Consider the following 22,209-nt stretch of genomic DNA (forward strand, 5'->3'; position numbering starts at 1 on the left):
CCCGTCGCCTCCTGCTCTACCCATGACCCCCATCCACACCTGCCCCTCCCCTCCCATGGACACAGCTGCAGTCCTATCACACCCAGAAAGGGCCTGGCCCAGGTGGACAGGAACTCGGGCCGACATTTCTCAAGATGTCTGGCCCCTCTCCTCCCTTGCAGAATGAATCAACTCTTCCGTGTTCTCTCCTCTCTAGACAATTGCCACCCATGGTGACGGCCCACCTAAGAGGGATAGCATACTTTTATACTTAAAAGTCTTTTAGGTACACGTTCAAAAAGCGATCTAAAATACATGTCTTTCCAGTATAAAACGACCACTTGAAAGCCTTAAGTACATCTCATGATGGCGGTAGTCCAAAAAGTTCCTGCTCCCAGGCCTGGGTGCTGCTAAAAATAAGACAAGACCAAAATGGAGTCACTCACTCAGCTCCCTGTCCCCAAACCACGACTTCATTGCCATTTTGGCCTCTCCCAGAAATGGAATCTTAAACCCATCCATCAGGAATGAGCTGCTCTTATCCAGCTGCTAGATCCCTGCCATCCCAGAAAGGAAGGTGACCTGCCACAACCCATTCGCCTCCCCGCCCAACTCCCGGCTTTTTAAAAGATTTTATTTATTTGTCAGAGAGAGTGATAGAGCACAAGCAGGGGGAGCGGCAGGCAGAAGGAGAAACAGGCTCCCCGCCGAGCAAGGAGCCTGTTGTGGGGCTCGATCCCAGGACCCTGGGATCATGACCTGAGCTGAAGGCAGACACTTAACCAACTGAGCCACCCAGGCGCCTCGAATTTTGCTTCTTAAATAGTTCCAACTCCCAGGAGCACCAAGCTCTCCAGAGGCAGTGGGTTCCAAAGGTAAATGCATGTCTGTCTAATAGCGAACAGATCTGGATTTGGTATAAGGAGAAACTTGACTCCGGTGACAATAAACTGATCCAAGAGGTACAAGCATCTCAAATCAGACAGGAAGGGGCTTTTCTCTTCCATGTAGAAGGGGAAGTCGGACTGATGGGGCACCCAGAGGAGTACAGGGCCAGCGTGGCTGGACTGGACAGGGCCTCCGGTGGTCAAGGTGTTCTCACTCTCGGGAGAAACGGACTGCTGTGGGAAACAAAGGCAGAAGAGAAACCATTACATTTCCTTACTACTTACAGCCCGGTGACAGGTCCCTGAAACAAGCAGGGTGACATTCCTCTAGGGACTCCACGGCTTTGATGTTGATACTATGCTAAGGGCAGAAGGCAATCCTAGCCTGACCCCCCAGGGTCCTGTAAGTCTACTTTAAGGTATAAAAATTCCTTTGGAAACTTCCTTTCTTTCTATTCCCCAAGATACATGTTGGCATTCATCCCACAAGCATACAATCGACCAACCCACTGATACACATTTGAAGGGTTTCATGACTCAGGGTTTACAAAACAGTAATGAGGGACTTTTCCCAACAACAGCTACACCCTCTAGATTCTGGAAACCTTGCTTCCAGAATTCCTTCCAGACATACGCTCTCCCTAACACCCGACCACCTTGCATGGATGTAATGGGCCGCTCCTCATGGCCCCAGTGCAGCTCCTTCTGCCCAAGGGTCCTGTTCCCTGTACTTGAATAAAACCACCTTTTTGCACCAAAGACATCTCAAGAATTCTTTCTTGGCTGTCGGCTTCGAAACCCAACATCTTTCCTACATCACAGACCCGGAGCTGGGTCCCAGTCCCAGTGTTTCCTCGGTGTTGGAGGGGACCCAAATTTCAGGACTCCTGTGTGGAGAGCCTGAGAACTGTGTGGTAAGAAATGGGTTGCAGGGAACACTTGGTCAAGCTCCAGAGGTGCAGGGTCTCTGTTCTTAGAGGAAGGACACAGAGCCATGAGGACCTGATTCCCACACTGATTCCCAACACCTGAAGTCCCCAGGCCCTCCTGTCCCGTTCAGACCTGTCCCCTCTGTCCCAGCTCTGGACAAGGGGGAGCTCCGTGGGGAAACTGAGTCAGGATATCCCAGTCTGGGAGTAGGGACCCAGCTCCCGTGCTCGATGGCCGCCCCATCAGGAGATGTGAGGTTGCGGTCAGAAGCTCTGCCAGGTCACAGGTTCTAGCAGGGGAGAGCAGATCCCTCAGGGTGCAGGGGCTCAGGCACCATCCAAGAGGGAGCGCTCCCAGGCTCCTCTCTGTGGCTTTGGGTGGGCCTAGCCTTCATGTGCTCCTGCCCTTGGGGCCCTCCCGGGGAAAGGCAGTGAGATAGTGAGTGCATGGTGGGGGTGGGGGTTGCCTGGGTGGGGGCTGGTTCCCACCTGAACGGGTTGTATACTGGTTCTCCCAATACCCTTAGGGGCCCCCAACCCAGCTCCCACCCTCAGCTGTGGGGTTGGGGTCCCAGTATCCAATCAGGTCCCCACTTTTATAAGTGGCCACGGTTGGGGTCCCGGAATCCAGACAGGTCCCCACTTTCCCCAGGAATCCCTGGCCAGAGGGGTCCTGGCCACCCTAATCCTTGGCCAGATGGCATCCAAGGGACCACAGGGCCATCAGTTCTGCAGCCAGGGTATGAGGGGGGCGGTCTTGGTAGGACCCGCTGTACCTGAGCAAGAGGTGAGGGAGGGACACCCGGAAGACAAGTTGACCAACGTAAAGCCATTTTGGTTTTAGGCTAACCCTCAATATAAAAGTCATCAGGTCATGCGATCAGACTCAAGAACAACTGGACCCCACTTCCTACAGCAGTGAAAGCCAGAAAGCCTGCACATGCTCAAAGTCGTTCCCTGTAGGTATGTCTCCAACTCTAAGACAAAGGAAAAACTCACCTCAATGTAAATGATGAACCCAAAGTGAAAGGGGAAGCTCCTCCCTGTAGGGTTAGCCCATTGAAACAAAACGAAACAAAGAACAACAGGGGCACCTGGGTGGCTCAGGTCATGATCTCGGGGTCTTCGGCTAGAGCCCCATGTGGGCCTCTAAAATCAGCGGGGAGTCTGCTTGAGAGTCTCTCTCCCTCTCCCTCTGCCCCTCCCCCAATAAATAAATAAATCTTAAAAAAAAAAAACCACTTATAAAGCCTTTGGTTAGAAGTTCCCTTTCCCCCCTGTGAGGAGAGACCATCTCCTTTCTTACTTGTATACTTGGTAAATCCTTGTCCCTTTCTCTAAATGGCTTGCCCTTGAATTTTTTTTTTAAAGATTTTATTTACTTATTTGACAGAGAGAGATCACAAGTAGGCAGAGAGGCAGGCAGAGAGAGAGGGGGAAGCAGGCTCCCTGCTGAGGAGAGAGCCTGATGTGGGGCTCGATCTCAGAACCCTGAGATCATGACCTGAGCTGAAGGCCGAGGCTTTAACCCACTGAGCCACCCAGGCGCCCCGCCCTTGAATTTTTTTTTAAAAGATTTTATTTATTTATTTGATAGTTAGAGAGGGAACACAAACATGGGGACTTGGAGAGGGATAAGCAGGCTCCCCGTGGAGCAAGGGGCCTGATGCGGGGCTCAATCCCAGGACCCCGGGATCATGACCTGAGCTGAAGGCAGAGGCTTAACAACTGAGCCACCCAGACACCTTTGCCCTCCAATTTCTTGCACAAAGACAAGAACCCTCTTGGTGAGAGACCTGAGGCCCGCCCTCCCAGGGCCTTGCCCCTCTGGCATCATAACTGAACCCGGGTCCTTCTCCCCACTGGCAGCAAGGCCACCTACCCAGTCTCGGAGCGCGCAGCCAGGACAGGAGTTGGTAAGGAGGTCGCCCGACCACCGGATAGGAGGTGGCCTGACGTCTGCCTGTCACGAGTGACAGTAGAATGAATCCGTTGTCCATCCAAGGACATTACCTGGGAGGGATAAGACACCCAGAGAAGGGGGGGAACATGTTGTAAATCACAGAGACGGTGAGATTGTGTCCACCGGAATCCACAAACAGCCCTTGGATCGGAGAGCAGGACCCGACACGGCCTGGCTGAAGGCGCGCCGACCCCACCGACGTTACAGCTTCCGCTAACGCAGCGATGATGCTCGGCGTCACGAAGGACCGCGACGCGAGCCCAAACCACGTCGAGATGCCCCTTCCCCGCCGGGGTGGCTGGAATCCAGACGCGGGGAACCGGCGCCGGGCGGAGACCCCGGAGGCCTGACCCCCACCCCCGCGCCCCGTGATGGCACCGGCTCCCGGGCTGCGCTCCAGCACGCGGGACAGGGGCTCCGTCCCCTCGCCCAGGCGGGGACCACGGACAGCTCCGTTCCGCCGCGTCCAGATCGGGCGCCGCACGGGGGAGGCTCGGCTGGGAGACTGCGTCGCATTCCGGGGGCGGGAGGAGGGCGCGGGCGGGTCGGCGGCGGGTGTCAGCCGGGTTGGCAGCCGACTCCCCGCAGGCAGGTGAGACACGTGTGGAGCGCCGGCCTGTCAGTCAGGATGCGGGAGGCGGGGCCTGGGAGCGCTTCGGGTCCCGGAGGAATGTCCAATCAGGGTCGGGGGAGGTAACTCCGAATCCTCGTGCAATCAGGTCCCAGGACCTGAAGTATCGCCCAATCGGAGCGCGGGGCCTGTATCCCGCCCAATCAGGCCTGAGGGAGGTCCCCGGTCCTGGTAGGTTTGGCTCCGGCAAGCGCACTTGTCGGTCGCGCGGCACTACGGGACCCCGGGAGGCTCCGGAGCCGGACGCCGAGATGGTGAGCGCGGGGCCATCAGCGTGGGTCCCGCCGGCCAGAGCGAAGCAGGAGCGGCCGCGCCGGGGCGCTCCCCTCCCGGTCGGGCCGCATCTGCGTGCTGGGCGGGGGGAGCCGGAGCGAGGCCGGCGCGGGGCGGGCAGGCCTGGGGCTGCGGACGGTGTGCGGCCCCGCGGGGTGACGGTGGGCGCCGACCGGGCAGCGGGCGCGCAGAGGACCCCTCCGGGCGGGACCTCGTGCGCTCCCGCGGGGTGGGGGTGGGGGTCTCTCCCTCGGGCCGGGACGAGCGCGCGCGGGGCTGGGCCGCCCCGGACGGCCGCGGTGGGTTTCGCTTGCTGCGGAGCCTGCGCTTCTCGGTCCGGTCACTTCGGGGACGACGGGGCCCGACGGAGGGTGTGCAGCCGCCGAGAGGCCGCGGGACCGGAGCGGGCTGCTGCGCGGGGGTACGGTTAGGGGGTTTAGGGACTTTGGCTGCATGTAGGGGCCCGGGGCTCCTGCGGGTCGGTCGGAACAGGCCCGGGGCGCGCCGAGCGGTGCCCGTCGGGCCGCGGCCGCGCATCCGGCCACGGTTCGGTCCGTGTTCGGGGCTGACACCCGTGGGCGTGTGTCTCAGCCGCCTCTTTGCCGAGACAGTGACAGACGCGCTGCAGTTCATTGCGTGATTTGGGGACGTTTTGCTGAAATCCGCTCTGCAGAGGCGGTGACACCCGGTGCCCCTGTGTCCCGCCGGCAGCACAGGCGGTGCGAGTGTGGTTTTGGCTTCGCCGTCCCGGCCCCTGGCTTCCGGCTGGGGACCCGGCTCGGACCGCCTGTCGGCTCCGGACACCCACTCCCCGCGGAGGCGGCGGGAGGGGCCCAGAGCAGTTCGTCCGTGTTCCTGCGTCCCGGGTGACGGAGCCAGGGCTTCCCTGGGGGCCGGGGGCGGAGCCGCGGACAGGATCGCGCCGCCGAGGTCGCTGTTGGGAGCGGGGAGGGGGCGAAGGGCCTCCTCTGAGAGCCGGTGCGCCCTGCAGGGGGCCTGGGGCTGGGACCTGGGGACGGAACGCGGGCCTTTGAGTACTTTCTGAGCCGCAAGGAGAGATTCATTGTCTCTGATAGCCTTTGGCTCTTTCCAGGCCTGGGGGACACTGTTGGTCTCTGTGTGCCCTCTGTGCTCGTCAAACTTTAAAGGAAGGAGGGTTTTTTTTTTTTTTTTTTTTATTGTTGCTGTTCTGGTATGTTTGTTTGTTTTCCATTTCTTTGTGATTCCAGCAGACTGGGAGGTGGCGGGAGGGTGGTTGGAGGCGGCCCTGCTTGGAGGGGAGAATGTCAGCGGGCGCCTAAGAAGGACCTCTTTCTGGCCGCCCCCGACCCTCTGCGCTCACAGGGGGACCCGCGGCGGACCTGTAACCTGTTAGGGTCCGTGATCAAAGGAGCGAGACTGATATAAAGCAAGGGTTAAGCAAAGCTTTATTTCATGCCAAGCATCGAGAATCAAGCTGTCCGGTCGGGGATGACTCCTGCAAAGAGGCGCCCCCTTCCTGCTTCACAGACTGACTTCTATAGAGGTACTTTAGCCGGGCCTTGCACAGGTGGCCAATGAGATTGCAAAACACGGAGAAAACTGCACCGTCACCTTACCTCACACACGGGCAGCCAATTGAATTACAATTCACCCTAGTAGATATGTGCCCGCCCCAGTGATTGCCCATCTCTACCTGGCTGACCCGCCCTTGTATCTGGGCTTTGCAAGTAAGTTCCTCTGGGAGGGGCGGGGTCAATCTAAGTTTACTACATAAACAAGAAAAGGGCTTTCTCTGATTAAGTAGGCCCTTAACACCATCCAACCTGGTGTCACTCCTTGGTGAATCAGAAAGGACACCAGGTTGAGATGCCCCCCCTCTCCCTTGAGGGAACTGTGGATTGATTGGTCGAGGCAAGGTCTCATGGAAGGGCTTCCAAAGCGTCCGCTCCGGGAGGCAGGGTCGATGGATCTTTCCCTGGGGACAGCTTGTCCTCCTCTGCAGAGGGCGGGCTGAGGTGGGTTTCCAGTGCCGCGTTGGGGCAGCAGCTCCTGCTCCGAGCAGCTCACCCGTGCTGCTCCTCCCGAGTGTGTCCTGGGGAGGCTCTTGCTGACCAGTGGGGCCAGCGTGGGCGACACAACTTCTGTCCTTGCCGTGTGCGCACTGGGCTCACGTTCTCGACTGTGGGCGACTCGGGGCCTTGGGGGGTGGGCGGTCCCCACGTTCATCCCTGGCTGGTGTGGGCACCGCGGCTGCAGTCGTCTGACTAAGTGTAAACCGGAGTAAACACTGACACACGGAGGGGTGGTGGTGGTGGTGGCTGGCGGTGTCGGTGGCAGGACGTTAAAATTGACCAGTGAATGCGGCTGCGGCGTCCATCCGGGCGGATACTTGTCACCCGGCCCCGAGAGCGCTCCGGCTTGGCTCTGTCCAGCTCGGGGAGGACCAGGGATCTGCTGGGCATCACACGGAGGTCGCTCTGATCCGTGCTGGGGTGGACACTGTCATCCTGGGGTTCCACTTCTAGGGCAGCATTTCCCGCATGCTGTCATCTGTCACCCGGGCGTCTGCTTCCTTCATGCTCTGTGGACATCCGTGCGGTCTCCTTTCCGTGTGTTGCTTGTGTTCTGTCCAGCTCAGGGGTTCGCGTGTCTCTCCGTGTCTGCGTGGTTGGGCTCCTCGCGTGTTCAGTACACTTGCGCGTCCCCGTCCCCCCCGCTCAAACCAACCTCCTTCTGAGCAGTGAGAAACCCCTTCTGTCGCTGCGGTCCCTCGTACCCCTGCGGGTGCTTCCGTGCGGACGTGGGATCCTCAGGACTGGGCTCTGCTCCATGCACGTGTCAAGGGAAACCATCCCTCGTTCCCCCGCACAGAAGCAGTCTTCAATGCCCCGTGTCCACGGGGCTGCCCCAGCCCGCGCCCCGCCCCACCTGCCGCCCCTTCCCCTAATCTGGGGCCTGTTCCTGTGTTGCGCGGTTTTCCGACAGGCGGTGTGTCCATCCTCTGTCAGTGCCAACCGTCTGATCACTCATTAAAAATAAAGCTGTCGGTTACTTTACCCCCAAACTGGATTTACTCTGCAGCTGCGGGAATTGCCCTTGGGAGCGTGTAAGGTCGCGAAACCACAGGCCGTTTGGAGGGCAGAGCGGTGGAGGGCTCCGCCGTGGAAACAGAGATCTGGGAGGAAACTGCAGATTTAATGATCACTGAGACCAGTTTGGGAGATTGAGTTCGGAAGTTCCCCGTAAAAGCCCTTGCAGCTCCCTCTTACCTTCTCCCTTCCTTCCTTTTTAAAATTTTATTTATTATTTGAGAGAGCAATGGATCAAGGAGGGGCAGAGGTGAGAATCTGCAAGCGGCCACCTGCGGAGCGCAGAGCACAGGGTCTCAGGACCCATGAGGTCGTGACCTGAGCCGAAACCAAGAGTAGGACCCTTAACGGATGGGCCACCCAAACACCCTAAGGCCATTTTAGTTCTGAATTACATTTGGTTACTTGGTTCATTTTGTTAGAAATGCATGTGTGGAGGGACTCTGGGGCTTTTTTTGTTGTTGTTTTTACTTGTTGGTTTGTTTGTTTTAAAGATATTATTTGTTTATTTGACAGAGATCACAAGCAGGCAGAGGGGCATGCAGGGTAGGGGGGAAGCAGGCTCCCTGCTGAGCAGAGAGACCGATGTGGGGCTCGATCCCAGGACCCTGAGATCATGACCTGAGTCGAAGGCAGAGGCTTAAACCACTGAGCCACCCCAGTGCCCCTGGGGGAATGGTGGTGTTGAAAACAAACTGGCCAGGGTCCCCCTTAGTTGCCCTGTCATGGCGCTTTGATGACTGGAATCCATTTCCTGGTGGTTTTCTCTAGACTATGGAATTTCTAAACATGGTTTCTACGTAGGAGTAGGCTTGTTACAGAAGAAATCAGACGGAAGACCAGCCTGTTTCCATCCGGCACTGATCCAAGAGGAAGAGCCCAGTTCTGAAAAGGAGCTGAACCAAAGCCGAATGAGTCTTCTGAGAACGAACAAGACCCCGGCACATGTCCCCAGCAGACCCTGCCTGGCGCAGACAGGGCGCCGACCTCTGATCTGCCCAGCATCCAGCCCGGGGTCGGAGAGAAAGCAGCACTGTGGGCTCTGTGGGACCCACACTTGCATGTTCTCAGTGGTCGGTGTCTTCTTGGGTCCATTTGTGATCAGCAAGTCACACTGACATTAACAATAAAACCGTCACTTCTTTTCACAGGAAAGATTGAGTTATGGGGTGGGGGTAAGTAGGTGGTTCAGTGGCTTAAGTGTCCGACTCTTGATTTTGGCTCAGGTCATGATCTTGACGTCTTGAAATTGAGCCTTGTTCTGTGCTTAGTACACGGTCTGCTTGAGATTCCCTCTGCGCTCAAAGATCCATATCTAAGAAATAATGATAAATGTATAAGTAAATATGAATATGAATATTAATAAATAATAAATTAGTAATAAATGAAAAAAATTAAAAAAAATTAAAAGTCTTAAAGAAAAATGGGTTTATGTGGGAATATCAGAGAATCGTAATAGGGGACAAGGAAGCCCCCAGCAAAAGCACAGGCAAGGCTGGGAAAGGGAGCGGTTCCTTCTTGGAGGAGCCGGGGCACAGGGCGGGGCCGCCACACAGAGCATCCATTGGAGCAAGCTGGAGAGTCCATGTGTTGTGACTTCTCATTGGCTGAGCTGTGAGTGTCTCTCATTGGCTGAGCCGTGAGTGTCTCTCATTGGCTGAGCCGTGAGTGTCTCTCATTGGCTGAGCCGTGAGTGTCTCATTGGCTGAGCTGTGCGTGTCTCTCATTGGCTGAGCCGTGAGTGTCTCATTGGCTGAGCTGTGCGTGTCTCTCATTGGCTGGACTGTTGCCACGCGGAGAAACAATCTTCCTTCCTCCGGTGCAGGACGGCCTTGCGGCGCGCATCTCTGCGCGTTACTCCGCACCTGGCCCTGAGGGAGGGTTCGGGTGCTTTCTCTGCGGACTCCTGACTCCATCTTAGTCGTGTCTCCTTTACTCGTTTCCGGCGAGCGGACGGGCTGCTGCGCGGGTTTCCTTGCTGGCTGTGGGGTCGGCACTGAGCGCGGGCGAGCGCGAGCTGGTGTTGGCCGCTGTCGTGCGCGGTGACTCGACGTTCACCACTTTGACTTCCCAGGTGGCCGCACCGTTTGGCATTCCCAGCAGCAGAGATGCGTGACAGCTGCCCCTGCCTCGCCTCCTCCCCGGCTGGCGCCTGCATGACCTCGGAGCTATTCTAGTGGGTCTGAGGGGTGTCTGCTTGCAGGGCCACGTCCGTGGCCCTGATGACAACCGTCCAGCATCTCCTGAACCTGTCGGCCGCTGGCAGATCCTCCTCGGAGCCGTGGCTGCTCAGTTGTTAGGTGTGGGCTTTTCCCTGCTGCCCCTTACCAGGGTGAGGCCGTTCCCCTTTGTTCCTGGTTGGTTGAGTTCTCTTGTTAAGACAGGGTCGTGTGGTTCGTCAGATGGCTTCCTGGGTCCGTCGAAGTGATCGTGGGGTTTTGGTTTTTATTCTGTTCATAAGGCTTATGACTGCAGTTGTGCTCCCTGAACCAGCCGTTTTATTTCCTATAACGGGAAAGACCTGCTGCTGATGCCCACAGGCCTGTCCCACCAAGGAGGGGTTGCAGCAGATGGCGGTAGTAAGCCCCGCTGCATCGTTTCCGGCAGTAGCCAGAGCCACACACCAGGTGGCCAAACCGGGTCATACAAGGAGAGGACTCACCGTTGGGACGCATAGGAACGTGTTTGGCTATAGATCAAATGGCGGCTGAATATAAGGGAACAAAGATATTAAGGGGTTGGTCTCTAAGAAGCGAGGCTGCTGAGAGTCAGCAGGCCTCAGGAGAGGGTCTGGCAGAGTACATTCCCCATGTGGGGTCACTTTGCAGGAGCTGCTGTTGCCAGCTGCGGCAGGTGTTGGGAGTGGAGGGCTCAGGTGATGTAGTGGGAGAGACTAGGAAAGGGGTCCTTTGCCCACACGGGCACGCACAGCCCAAGACGTTCTGTTGTCTGTGGAGTACTAGGGTTAGACCAGCCGAAGGACTAAAAAGAGAAAGAGGGAGGAAAGGGGTAAGGGGGGAAATCTCTCACCCTTTTGGGCCAACGCAGTCCATAGGGCGCTCCTTGGGCCTCTGGATGTTCTCAAGGAACAGTCCCAGCTGGAGATCGTCACCGAGGGAAACTCCCACAAAATTCTTAAAGACTCTGGGGATGCAGTGTCAGAGCAAAGTGGTGCCCATGAAGGACGCCAAACATGGGGCGGCCTGATCCCGTGGAGCTGGTGGCATGGGTGGGGAAAGCACCCTAGACAAACCAAGGAGATAGAGTTTATTGAAGACACCACAGGGGAGCAGCACACAGGACAGCGGGGGACAGTGTCTGCTTTGATGTGGTGCCGAGGGGCGAGAAATGGGGTGACTGTGAGGCAGTATGTGATCCTATGGAATCTTCCCTGTTTTGGTAACTGTGCCTGGTTGGAAGAAGTCTGCTGGTTACTTAGGACCTCTAGCCATTTCCAGGTAGTGACTTCATGAGCCGGTTAGCATTCAGCTGTGGTCACTGTGGGCCATTTGCTTTGATGCTTATCTTTCCATTGCCCGAGCTTATTGCTGGAAAGCGGCCCCTACATTATGTTCCCGCCCTCTGTTAAAGTCACCCTGGGCTCTGTTACCATCAGTCTCTCAGGGGCTCCTCTTTCTGGCGCCCTTCTGCTTGCATTCTGGACACTGGGGTATATGGTTGAGGCCCTGCTGATTTCCATGACTCTTCAGGAACTGGAACTTCTCTTATGTATTGCGTGTGCCAGGCCCCCAGGCCCTGTGCCCCTGCTCACTGTCCACCTAACCCAGGGACAGGGTGGTGTCTGCCTCTGCCGGGATAGAGGGGACTGTGCTAGGCTCCTTGACCTTGTTGCCTTCCAGTGAGAGCAGCACTGGAATCTGTGTGTTCACAGCATCCTGACATCTGGTTCCAGTTCTTGGGGCTGAAAAGGCAGTAATCGTCCTTGAGCAAGTCAAAGATGTGCCGTCCAGTTTCAGTGTGGTCTGAACGAGTATTTCACTTTTCATTCTTTCCCATACAATTGTGCTCAGATCTGCTCATTTTCAGTACAAATAGCCTATATTGGGGTGTATGTACGTCTGTATGAGCTGTCGTCATCGCCCTCTGCTTCGGGGTCCCAGCCCTTCCCGTCACTGAGGGCACTGCCGTGGGTGTGTTTGCGTGTTGTCACTTCCGCATGGGTGTGACTTGGGTCCTAGGGTGGGATGCGGTTCCCCGTGTGTCGCCCCCACATCCTCCCACACACACGGGTGAGGAGGGAGCGTTGCTACAACAGAACATGTGGATGTTCCAGGACGCGGTGGTCTTTGCGGATGTGGCTGTGAACTTCTCCCGGGAAGAGTGGGCTTTGCTGGATCGTGGTCAGCGGCAGCTCTACCGGGACGTGATGCTGGAGACCTGCAGGAACCTGGCCTTCCTGGGTAAGCGTGGCTCCACCCCGTCTCTAGAGTTCTAGGGAACGAGTGTCTGATCTTCCTTGGTCTGAGGACTGGGAATACGCTGCAAAGGAGACAGACGTGGTCCAGGCCTTCATAGAAACTATTGAGGGTCACATACCTTTTCTGTGAAAACAGTTTCATGTGTTAAATTGATTCTTCATTAGTCTTGAGCTAAGTCTGAGACTCCCTGCTTTTCTAAACACGAATGTGGTCTCCAGGGTACCGTTAGGGCAGGGAGCGCTGCTGTGTACTTTTCACTCCTATGAAAGTTACACGCAGTTGCTACCTGTCGGGCTCGGTGACGTCACTCCAGTTAAACCCTCACTTAATGAGTAGGAAAGATGACAGAGTAGGTGAATCCTGAGATCACCAGCTCTGCTGGACACACTGAGGCAAGAATCGCTTGTGTTCTGACTCAGTCTGAAAATGATCTGAAGGCCGCCAGAACAGATCTTTTGCAGCTAGTGCCCGTGAGAAGTCCTCATGGGAGAGGGTAGGTTGGGGCAGAGATGTGGTTGGAAGCCCAGCCCCAGTGCGGCTACGTGGAGGAGTGGGTGGGCCCTCCCAGGTACAGAGAAGTGAGGCGCCCTGGCCCTGAGGACCACAGTGCAAAGACCAGGGCCTGGGACACCTGCCTTTGAAAATCAGTGGGTCTTAAGTTTGGGAGCTAAAACATCAGTGGGGCGCAACTCCAGGAAGGATGGAGGCTGTAGACAGTGGACAGAGAGCACACTCTTATCCATTGGCACAAGACGGAACACACAGCTGCATGTTGAAATGTCCCTGCGTTATGTGTGAAGATGCATTGCCTAATTTTAGGGCGCACGCTGGAGGCCCAGAGAGCCGTCTGGGGACTGACATGTTGACGGGTGTCATTTGTCTTGCAGCCCATCCCCGGGATAGCCAGCTGCATCTGGGAGCCACTTCCGACCAGTCACATGTGCATTGCTTTTACTGGTTCCCCCACTCGGCACTGGTTCCCACTCACCCACCCCGTCTAACCCACCTGTCTTGGAGGTACCCGTCCAAAGTAGCTCCTGTCCAGCCACCCTTGGTGGCAGCCTCCCTTGGAATGATGTCTTCCCCATTGGGACTCCTGTCCTGCCACCCCTGTCAGGCAACCCCAGGTATGATGGCCGCCTCTCCAGCATTATTCCTGTCCCGTGATTGAAGGAGCTAACCACAGCGACCAGGGAGCCTGCATTGGCCATATTCAGGCCTTTGGTCCCTTGGCCTCTCAGCTGCCCACTGCTGCCCACCTCTGCGCCCACAGCAGTCACCACACATTGTTGCACACAGACATATTGAGGGTGACCCCCATTCATCAGTGCCCCAGCAAGGCTACAGCAGGACTTCTCAGCCAGCCATGCAGGGGTGCGAGCCCAACACAGTGTGCATGTAGCAGTGGGTCTCAGCCGTGACAGGCAGCCACACAGGGCCCACAGCAGAACACTCCTGGAGCACCTGGTCCTGGTGGCCAGGGTATGCTGTGGTGGAGGGCACCGTAGCATGTCTTCTGGAAAGGCCACTACTCTGAGGACTGGGAGATAGAGCTGACTGACTTAATACGTGCCAGCACAGGGAGAAGACAGGAATTTGTTGCAAAGAAAATAACAGGATAAAAGCACTGAAAATGACCTAAGTCATAGAGAGCTAAGTCATCTACCAGATAGAAGAATTCAAGGTAGTGGTCATGTAGATACCGCCCAGGCTTGAGAGAAGAGTGGCTAGACATGGTGAGAACTACAACAAGGAGATTGAAAATATAAACAAGAACCAATCACAGCTAAGAAACCCCCTAACTGATGTGAGCAATACCCTAGGGGGATCCATAGCACATTGGAGGACGCCCAGCAGCTCCCCGTGATCTGGAAGGTGAGGGAACGTAGGAAGCAACCAAGCCGAACAGCAGAATTACAGTAATGGTGAGAAATGAGTAACTGACGTATTAAGTTCAGGCACCTGTTGAGCACAGCAGTGATGAGAACATTTGCATCATGGGGGTCTACGGAGGAGAACAGAAGAAAGAACGGAAACTTCTTTGAAGAAACTGTGGGTGAGGAGTTCTCAGATCTGGGCATGGAACAGATACTCAGGTCTGGGAGGTTCAGCAGGGCCAAATGGGAAGAACAAAAGGAGGTGCACCCCCACATTTCCAATAAAATGGAGAAAAAAGGAAATATGAAGAGATTATCTGAAACCAGCTGGAGAAACTCTAAACTACAAGGAAAACTCCATAAGGCTGTTAGCTGATTATTCAGGAGAGAAATGGCACCCAGTGGGAAGTGGTATCATACATTCAGAGTGCTGAAGGGAAAAAACCCACAACCGAGGATATTCTACTCAGGAAGTCCATCACTCAGAATTGAAAGAAATAAAAAAGTTTCCCAAGAAACACCAATTAAAGAATTTCATCACCAGGCAACCATCTTTAAAAAAAAAAAAAACTTTTACTTATTTATATGAGGAGAGAGAGCGCACACGCACAAGGAGGGTGGCGGGCAGAGGGAGAAGAAGGGAGAGAATCTCAGTGGGCTCCACACCAAGTGTGAGCCTGATGTGCGGCGTGATCTCAAGACCCTGAGATCATGACCTGAACCAAAATCAAGAGTTGCATGCTCAAATCACGGATCCACCCAGACGTCCCACCATTAAATCGGCCCTACAAGAAATCATGATGTGCTGCTTTTAGTGGGAAAGAAAACTTTTTTAAGTAGGAAAGAAAAGGCAATAAGTAAAAGCATGAAAATTATGAAAGGATATAAGAATTTGCTGGTAGTTGGAAACATAAGATTAGTAGACAAGTCACTTAGAAAGCTATTATGATGGTTAAAACACACAAGTAGTGAAATCATTTGTATCTTGAAGTTTATGCATAGACACAGAGGACCAGATGTGAAATATAGGGAGCCTGGCTGGCTTATTTTTAGGTGGTGAGCGTTGGTCTTCCGGTCTCAGGGTCATGAGTCTGAGCCCCACATTGGGCGTACATATTTCTTTTAAAAAAGAAAGAAAGAAAGAAAGACAGGCAGGCTGTGGGGACACCTGGGTGACTTAGTCAGGTTAGCATCTGCTTTTGGCTTTGGTCATGATTTCAAGGTCCAGGGCTCCAGTCCCACATCAGGCTCTCTGCTCAGAGTGCAGTCATCTCCTTTTCCCTCTGTCCCTCACCGAGCTCCTCTCTCATGCTCTCTCTCTCAAATAAATAAATCTTAAACTTATAAAAAAGGCATTTAACAAACTAGAAAGAAGTACATGCTTCTCATTAATTACTTTCAATGTAGATTAACTAAATGCTCCAATCAAAAGACATGTATTGACTGAATGATTATAAAAACCCATCTGTAGTCTGCCTAAAAGGGAGACACAATATGGACTGAAAGGCAAGTGGACTAAAATAGATTCTCCACGCAAATCGAAGGGGGGTAAAGAGTAGAGCTCGAATACTTACATGAGATACAGTGGAGGTCACAACAGAGACTGTGACGAGACACAGACTGCCATGACATGATGATAAGCAAATTGGACAAGAGCAGTATATATCTGTGATATATATATCACAGATTTAATTGTGATACATATTTAATTGTGTGTATATATGTGTGCATAGAATATATCTTTGCACCCAATTGGAACACCTAAATATAGAAAGCATATCTTAAGAGAAATAGAGGCATAAAATGACAGTAGTAAATAATTGCAGGAAGATTTAACATTCCACTAACGTGCCTGCATAGAACGCCCAGACTGAAAATCAGTAAAGAGTGGATTCCAGTGACATCGCACCAGAGGGACATAGTGAACATTCCATTCCAAATGGCAGAACATGCATTCTTTTCAAGGGCACACAGAACATTCTCCAGGATAGTTTGTATGTTAGACCACAAAACAAGTCTCAGTAAATTTATGAAGACTGTGATCTTATGAGGCATGTTTTTGAAGAATGGCAGCATGAAATTACAAGTAAATAATAAGAAAAGCAAGAAGCTTGGGATGCCTGGCTGGCTCAGTTGGTGAAAGGTCTGCTTCCCATGTGGGTCACGGTCCCATGCTCGGTGGGGAGCCTGCTTCTCCCTCTGCCTGTGGCTTCCCCTGCTTGTGCCCCCTCTCTACTCTCTCTGACAGATAACTTAAAAAAAAACTTTACCAAAAAAATAAAAATAAGCTCAAACATGCTCAGGCCAAACAGCATGCTACTAACACCAGTGGGTCAACAGAGAAGGTCAGGGAGGAATCACAAAATACCAGAGCCAAAGAATAATGAGTGGATGATGGAACATCTTTGTCCCGAGTAGCACAAGCTGGGTGAGAGATGTGGACTGGGCGCCTGGGGAGATCAGTGGGTTAAGCCTCTGCCTTCAGCTCAGGTCATGGTCTCAAAGTCCTGGGATTGAGCCCTGCATTGGGCTCTCTGTTCAGTGGAGAACCTGCTTCCCCCCCTTTCTTTCTGCCTACTTGTGATCTCTCTCTCTGTCGAATAAATAAATAAAAGGGAAGTCCAAACTGAATCAGCAGTGAGATACCACCTCAAGGCAGCCACGTTGGCTGTATCAGAATGACAAGGATAACAGGACAACAAGTGCTGGTGAGAATGCAGAGAAAAGGAAAGTCATCTTTGCTGGTGGGAAGGTAAATTGGTGCAGCCCGCATGGAAAGCAGTACGGAGTTTCTACAGAACACCACAGAAGGACCATATCGTCCAATTCTACTTCTGGGCACTTACCCATACCAAAAACACTGACGCTCATCGTAGCGTTACTTGCAATGCTCAAGATACGGAAGGAACCGCACATCCGTCCGTGGGAGAATTGGATAATGAACATGTGGAAAATGCACATAAGGGATGCTTGCCCCGCCATGGCAGAAGGATGGCGTCTTCCCGTTTGTGCATATGATATGTGGACGGAACTAGAGGCTTTTCTTCCAAGTAAATGAGTCAGAAAGACAAACACCATATTTTACTTAGGTGTGGAATCTAAATAACAAAGTGAATGAACAAATAACAGGAAGTAGAAACAGACTTAAAACTATCAAGAAGAAATTGGTGTTTGTGCCACTGGAGGGTACGGGGGGGGGGAGGAGAAATAGATGAAGGGGATTGAGTGGTCCAGAGCGGCACTTACCGGAGGTGCGAATGAGTGGAGGAGGGCACTGTTGCGTGGGGCACGGGGTGTGGGGTAGAAACAGTGAATATTGGAACACACACACACACACACACACACACACACACACTAAACTAAATGTGGGAATGGAAAGTACAGCAGAGGGAATACAGTCATAATATTGTATTAGTTTCCCATAGTGACAGATTTTAATTATACTTACTGTGCGAGCATTTTGTAACATGTATGATTGTTGAAACACCGTGGTGGGCACCTGACAATAAAATGAACGGTCACTATGCTTCCAGCAAGAAGAAGAAGAAAGAGTCCACACTTAACCATCAGCAATGAACTCGAAGAATACAGAGCCCATCTTCCAGACTGCTTGTGGCCCTTCAAATCCTCCCCCCTGCTGGGCTCTTCTCGGGGAGCTCTCGGCAGCCACACCCACGTCCGACCTCCCAGTGGCAGCTGGGGCAGTGCAGGCAGGCTCCCCCGATGGCCTCGGTGCCTTCAGAACGGTCCAGCAGCCCTCAGTCGGACCAGGTTCTAGGGAAGGGAATAGCATTTGCACATGTTTGTTAGAAACCTGACTCCGTCCTTGTGCTGAGAAGGGTGATTTTGTCATTCCCCTGCTCTCCCTGTCGGACATTTCATCCATCCTCGCCCACGGGGCAGGCCTTTTTCTATTCTTTTAGAAGTAGGGTGTGGATGTGTGTATCTTGTCCAGTTCCTTTCTACTTTTCTACTTTCTACTTTTCTGATAATACTTACCTCCACATTAGTCACCATTGATTTTGAAGTATTTCTGAGTAAACAGGCTGCCCTGCATACACTTTTCCTCTTATTGCCAAAGTCCCAAATCACTAAGGTTCTGAGGATTTTTCTTTGGTTACTTGTCTGTTCTTCCTGATGAACCTCATTTCCATTTCGGGATCAGTGTATGACTAGAAATCGACATACGGTCTATTTTTTTACCTTCAAACAACAGATCATTCCCAAGAAATTAAATTATGATCCTAATTTTTGCAGTTGGTACAAGTCAGGATAAAAGGACTGCATCAAGGACTCAGCAGAATGTTTTGCAGAATGAGCTCCCCAGTGAAGGCAAGACCGTCCTATGTGCAAGAAATGATTCGTGTTCTGTTTTTGGAGAAAACTGGAAATTTCCTAACAGTGGAGATCAGACCCAAACAGAGGAAAGGCGTTTGAGGTGAGTAACACTCATACAGGAGAAGGAGGGGCTCAAGGCAGACGATGAGACTAACTTGAAATCAAAGGATCGCTGAGAGCACACCTCAATAATTGTATGATCCAAACTTTCACATGAAGAAGTTTTGATGAATGCATTCTAGATACTGAACATCTGAAAACTAATTCAGTTGGAAATAATGGTGAGAAAAACAACATCTGAGAAACCTAGAGTGTTCTGACAGTATTTCAGTCTTCAGCCAGTACGTTAAGCTTGTTTCACTTTGTTACCATGAAGACAGTGCCACAAACACAGCCGTTCACTGAAGATGGCCATTATGTATCAAGTAATCATTAATATGGATCAGTAGATCATTAATAAAGAGATCAGTTAAAATCACTATTCCGTAACAGTGTGCCTTCCCATTTTGAACAGAGGTCATTTGGTGAAGCAGGTCTGTGAAAGCAGTGAAGATAGTCGACGTGGAGAAACCAGAAGGCAGATGACAAGTCTTACCGTGCGTGAGGATCGTCCTACTGGAGACAAGTCCTGTCACTGCGCCAAGTGTAGAGAAGCCTTCACAGATGGTTCTTTCCCTGAGAATCCACAAAGATCCCACCCTGGACACAAACCTAGTCCCCGTGAGGAATGTGGGTCGGCCTGCAGCTGTGTCTCGAGCCCCAGCCCTCACGTGGATACAGGCCTTGGAGAGAAACCTTATGAACCTCAGGACACTGGGGGAGCTTCGAAGAGAGACTTGAAGAGTCGCGGTAGTAAACAATCTTTAGAGTGCAAGAAATGTGGAAAAAGTTTCCCTTGCAGGTTGTCCTTTCGGGGTCACGTGAGGGGCCACTGTGGACAGAGAGTCCATGCATGTGATGTGTGTGGGAAAGTCTTCATGTATCAGTCCTACCTTACACGTCACATGAGAACTCACAGTGGGGAGAGACCCTATGAATGTGTGAAGTGTGGAGAAGCCTTTGGGTCTGCTTCACGTCTGCAAAGACACGTGAGGACACACACTCGGGAAAAACCCTGTAAATGTCAGCAAGGTGGGAAAGCCTTCCCTGGTGACTACTCCCTTGAAGCACACATGAGAAGACATGAAAAGGACAGAACCTTGGAATGTAAGGAGTGCGGGCAAAGTTTCAGGAAGCATCTGCCTTTTGAACATCACATGAGCACACACAATGTCATGAAACCCTATGAGTGTAAGGAGTGTGGCAGACTCTTTAGATATCACACAGCCCTTGGAGTCCATATGAGGACACATACTGGGGATAGACCATATGAATGTAAGGATTGTGGAAAAACTTTCCAGAAATGTGAACATTTTAATCATAACATGGCCACCCACAGTACCGTGAAACCCTATGAATGTAACTTGTGTGGCAGATCCTGCCGGGATTACACAAACCTGCGCATCCATATGAGGACGCACACTGGGGAAAGACCCTATGAATGTCAGCAGTGTGGGAAGACCTTCAGATATCTTGGAAATCTGCGGGAACATACGACAACACACACAGGGGAGAGACTGTATGAATGTCAGCAGTGTGGGAAGACCTTCAGGTATAACTCATGCCTGCGAGAACACAGGTGGAAGCACACTGGAGAGAGACCCTATAAGTGTCAGCAGTGTGGAAAAGCCTTCATTCGTCACCACACTCTTGTACTACATACTGTGAGAAGGCACACCGAGGGTGGACACTTGGAATGTAAGGAGTGTGGTGAAACTTTCAGAAAGCATCAACCTTTCGAACGTCACATGGCCACACATGGTATCCTGAAACCCTATGAATGTAAGGAGTGTGGAAGAGCCTTCAGGTGGCACAGAGACCTACAGGTACATACGAGGACACACACTGGGGAAAGACCCTTCATATGTGAGCTGTGTGGAAAAGCCTTTAAGTCTCTCGCAAACCTTCGAGGACATACAAGGACACACACTGGTGAAAGGCCCTGCAAGTGTCAGCAGTGTGGGAAAACCTTCTCGACTCATGGAAACCTGCAAGTACATATGAGGACACACACTGGGGAAAGACCCTGTAAATGTGAGCAGTGTGGGAAGGCTTTCCTAAGTCCTGGAAACCTGCGAGCTCATAGGAGGACACACAGTGGAGAACGACCTTGTAAATGTGAGCAGTGTGGGAAAGCCTTCACCACTCCTGGAAACCTACGAGCTCATATGAGGACACACAGTGGGGAAAGACCCTGTAAATGCCAGCAGTGTGGGAAAGCCTTTACCCGTGCTGCATCCTTGCGGGTACATATGAAGACACACACTAGGAAGAGACCCTATGAATGTCACCACTGTGGCAAAGCCTTCAGGAGTCCATCGCACCTGGAAGCACACATGCAGACACACACTGGGGAGAGACCTTTTAAGTGTACAGAGTGTGGGAAAGCGTTCAGTCGGCCTCAGTGTTTTCAAGATCATTTGAAAACGCACAACACAGTTAAATCCTATGAATGCAAGGAGTGTGGGAAAGCATACAAGTTTCCCTCATCCCTTCGAGGCCATATGAAGAAACACACTGGGGAGAGAACTTCAGTGGTCACGACTCCCTTCAGGAACACGTGAGGAATCACAGTGGACGGTGACCTTTTGTGAATCTACTGTCTCTGGTAAGACCTTCCAATATTGCGTAGAACTGCAAGTATATGTGATGACAGTAGACGAGAATTGTGTGAATGTCCACCATGGGGGAAAGCCTTCAGGTGTCCCTCTAATCTTCAAGGATGCTTGTGAGAGCACAGTGATGTGAAACCCTGTGAAGTTAAGAACCATGGAAAAACCTTCCAGTATTTCCTCAATCTGGGAGCACAGACACTGTGGGAGAATCGTTTGTTAAATGAGAACCAATTTACTGGAGACAAACCCGAATGGACACAATTTGGGGAACACTTCCCATATAGAACATCATGTATTTTGTTCATGACAGTTGTGGCAGGACAGAAATCATTTCATTGTTACAAACATGGCTTTGTTTTTGCAAGTGCCTCCTCCATGATAGAGATGCGAAGTGTCTTAATTTCTAGTTCCTGTTGCTGATATGAACACTCATGGTCCTAAGTGTCCTTTGTCCTCTACATCTGTAGGACATACACTTTGTTGTCTCAGACTTGAAGTAATCACCTGGTTAGGTAAAACACATTTCTTTTCCATTACAATGTCTTAGACGCAGGTTGATAAGAACGTGTCTGTGGGAGGGGTGTGTGCGTACAACCTCACATAATTTTAGAAAAAAAACTTGAAGTTCATATTCCAAAAATTTCCCAATCTCTAATCATCATATAAGACTTTTTGATTGTTGAAAGCTCTTTTCTGTTGCTGATACTGGAATTTCCTGACTCTGAATCAACTCTGTATTTTCAGTCTTCATTATTGAAACACATGTTTTCACATAAGTTTTCTTCTTTTATTGAGCAGTTGTTAAATTTTTTATGTTGTTTTTATCTCTTCTGAGAGTTATTGTTGGTGTCTTTGGTTGATTTTGTTCCAATATGACTTGGAAGAATGTGCCTTTTGACCATTGCTCAGGATTGCTTGTTTTTTTTCCCTGCAACTAGCGATGGTGGTGGGAATATCTATGAAGTGCTTTCTTCTTACCCTCAGAGGCCAAAGTCTGGCATGCACAGTGCCAGTAATAGCAGCCAGAACTCCTGCCAAAATACAGCATAACGTTCATTTTAGGCATGGGAGCCTCTTCGTTTTATTGACATTGGATGTAACAACATTT

General features: G+C 52.1%; 2 protein-coding genes across 2 annotated transcripts; one reads left to right on the top strand and one right to left on the bottom strand.

Annotated features, from left to right (window-relative positions):
* Positions 1–731: 731 nt before the first annotated feature.
* Positions 732–4,342, bottom strand: LOC116569353. The gene is made up of 4 exons (XM_032305546.1): positions 4,116–4,342; positions 3,678–3,808; positions 1,929–2,085; positions 732–1,100 (listed from the first exon to the last, which is right to left on the bottom strand). Exons 1-4 carry the CDS (start codon positions 4,272–4,274, stop codon positions 798–800), a joined length of 750 nt encoding a protein of 249 aa, XP_032161437.1. The 5' UTR covers positions 4,275–4,342; the 3' UTR covers positions 732–797.
* A 276-nt stretch (positions 4,343–4,618) lies between these two features.
* LOC116569344 (zinc finger protein 77-like) lies at positions 4,619–21,304 on the top strand. Its single transcript, XM_032305539.1, has 4 exons — positions 4,619–4,643; positions 12,028–12,154; positions 18,307–18,487; positions 18,902–21,304. The coding sequence occupies exons 1-4, from the start codon at positions 4,641–4,643 to the stop codon at positions 21,048–21,050; spliced, it is 2,460 nt and encodes an 819-aa protein (XP_032161430.1). The 5' UTR covers positions 4,619–4,640; the 3' UTR covers positions 21,051–21,304.
* The last annotated feature ends 905 nt before the right edge of the window (positions 21,305–22,209 follow it).

Source organism: Mustela erminea, chromosome 1 (assembly GCF_009829155.1).
Source record: "Mustela erminea isolate mMusErm1 chromosome 1, mMusErm1.Pri, whole genome shotgun sequence".
Lineage (NCBI taxonomy): Eukaryota > Metazoa > Chordata > Mammalia > Carnivora > Mustelidae > Mustela > Mustela erminea.

What these genes read in the sequence shown, in the direction of transcription:
- LOC116569344 (XM_032305539.1), top strand. An exon ending in CAGGAACCTGGCCTTCCTGG is followed by an intron (nt 12,155 to 18,306) that starts GTAAGCGTGGCT and finishes TAATTTTTGCAG; the next exon opens with TTGGTACAAGTCAGGATAAA. An exon ending in ACAGAGGAAAGGCGTTTGAG is followed by an intron (nt 18,488 to 18,901) that starts GTGAGTAACACT and finishes CATTTTGAACAG; the next exon opens with AGGTCATTTGGTGAAGCAGG.
- LOC116569353 (XM_032305546.1), bottom strand. Translation starts at nt 4,274, where the DNA reads ATGCGACGCAGTCTCCCAGCCGAGCCTCCCCCGTGCGGCGCCCGATCT. An exon ending in TGCCATCACGGGGCGCGGGG is followed by an intron (nt 3,809 to 4,115) that starts GTGGGGGTCAGG and finishes TATCCCTCCCAG; the next exon opens with GTAATGTCCTTGGATGGACA. An exon ending in AGCTGGGACAGAGGGGACAG is followed by an intron (nt 1,101 to 1,928) that starts GTCTGAACGGGA and finishes TGTTTCCCACAG; the next exon opens with CAGTCCGTTTCTCCCGAGAG.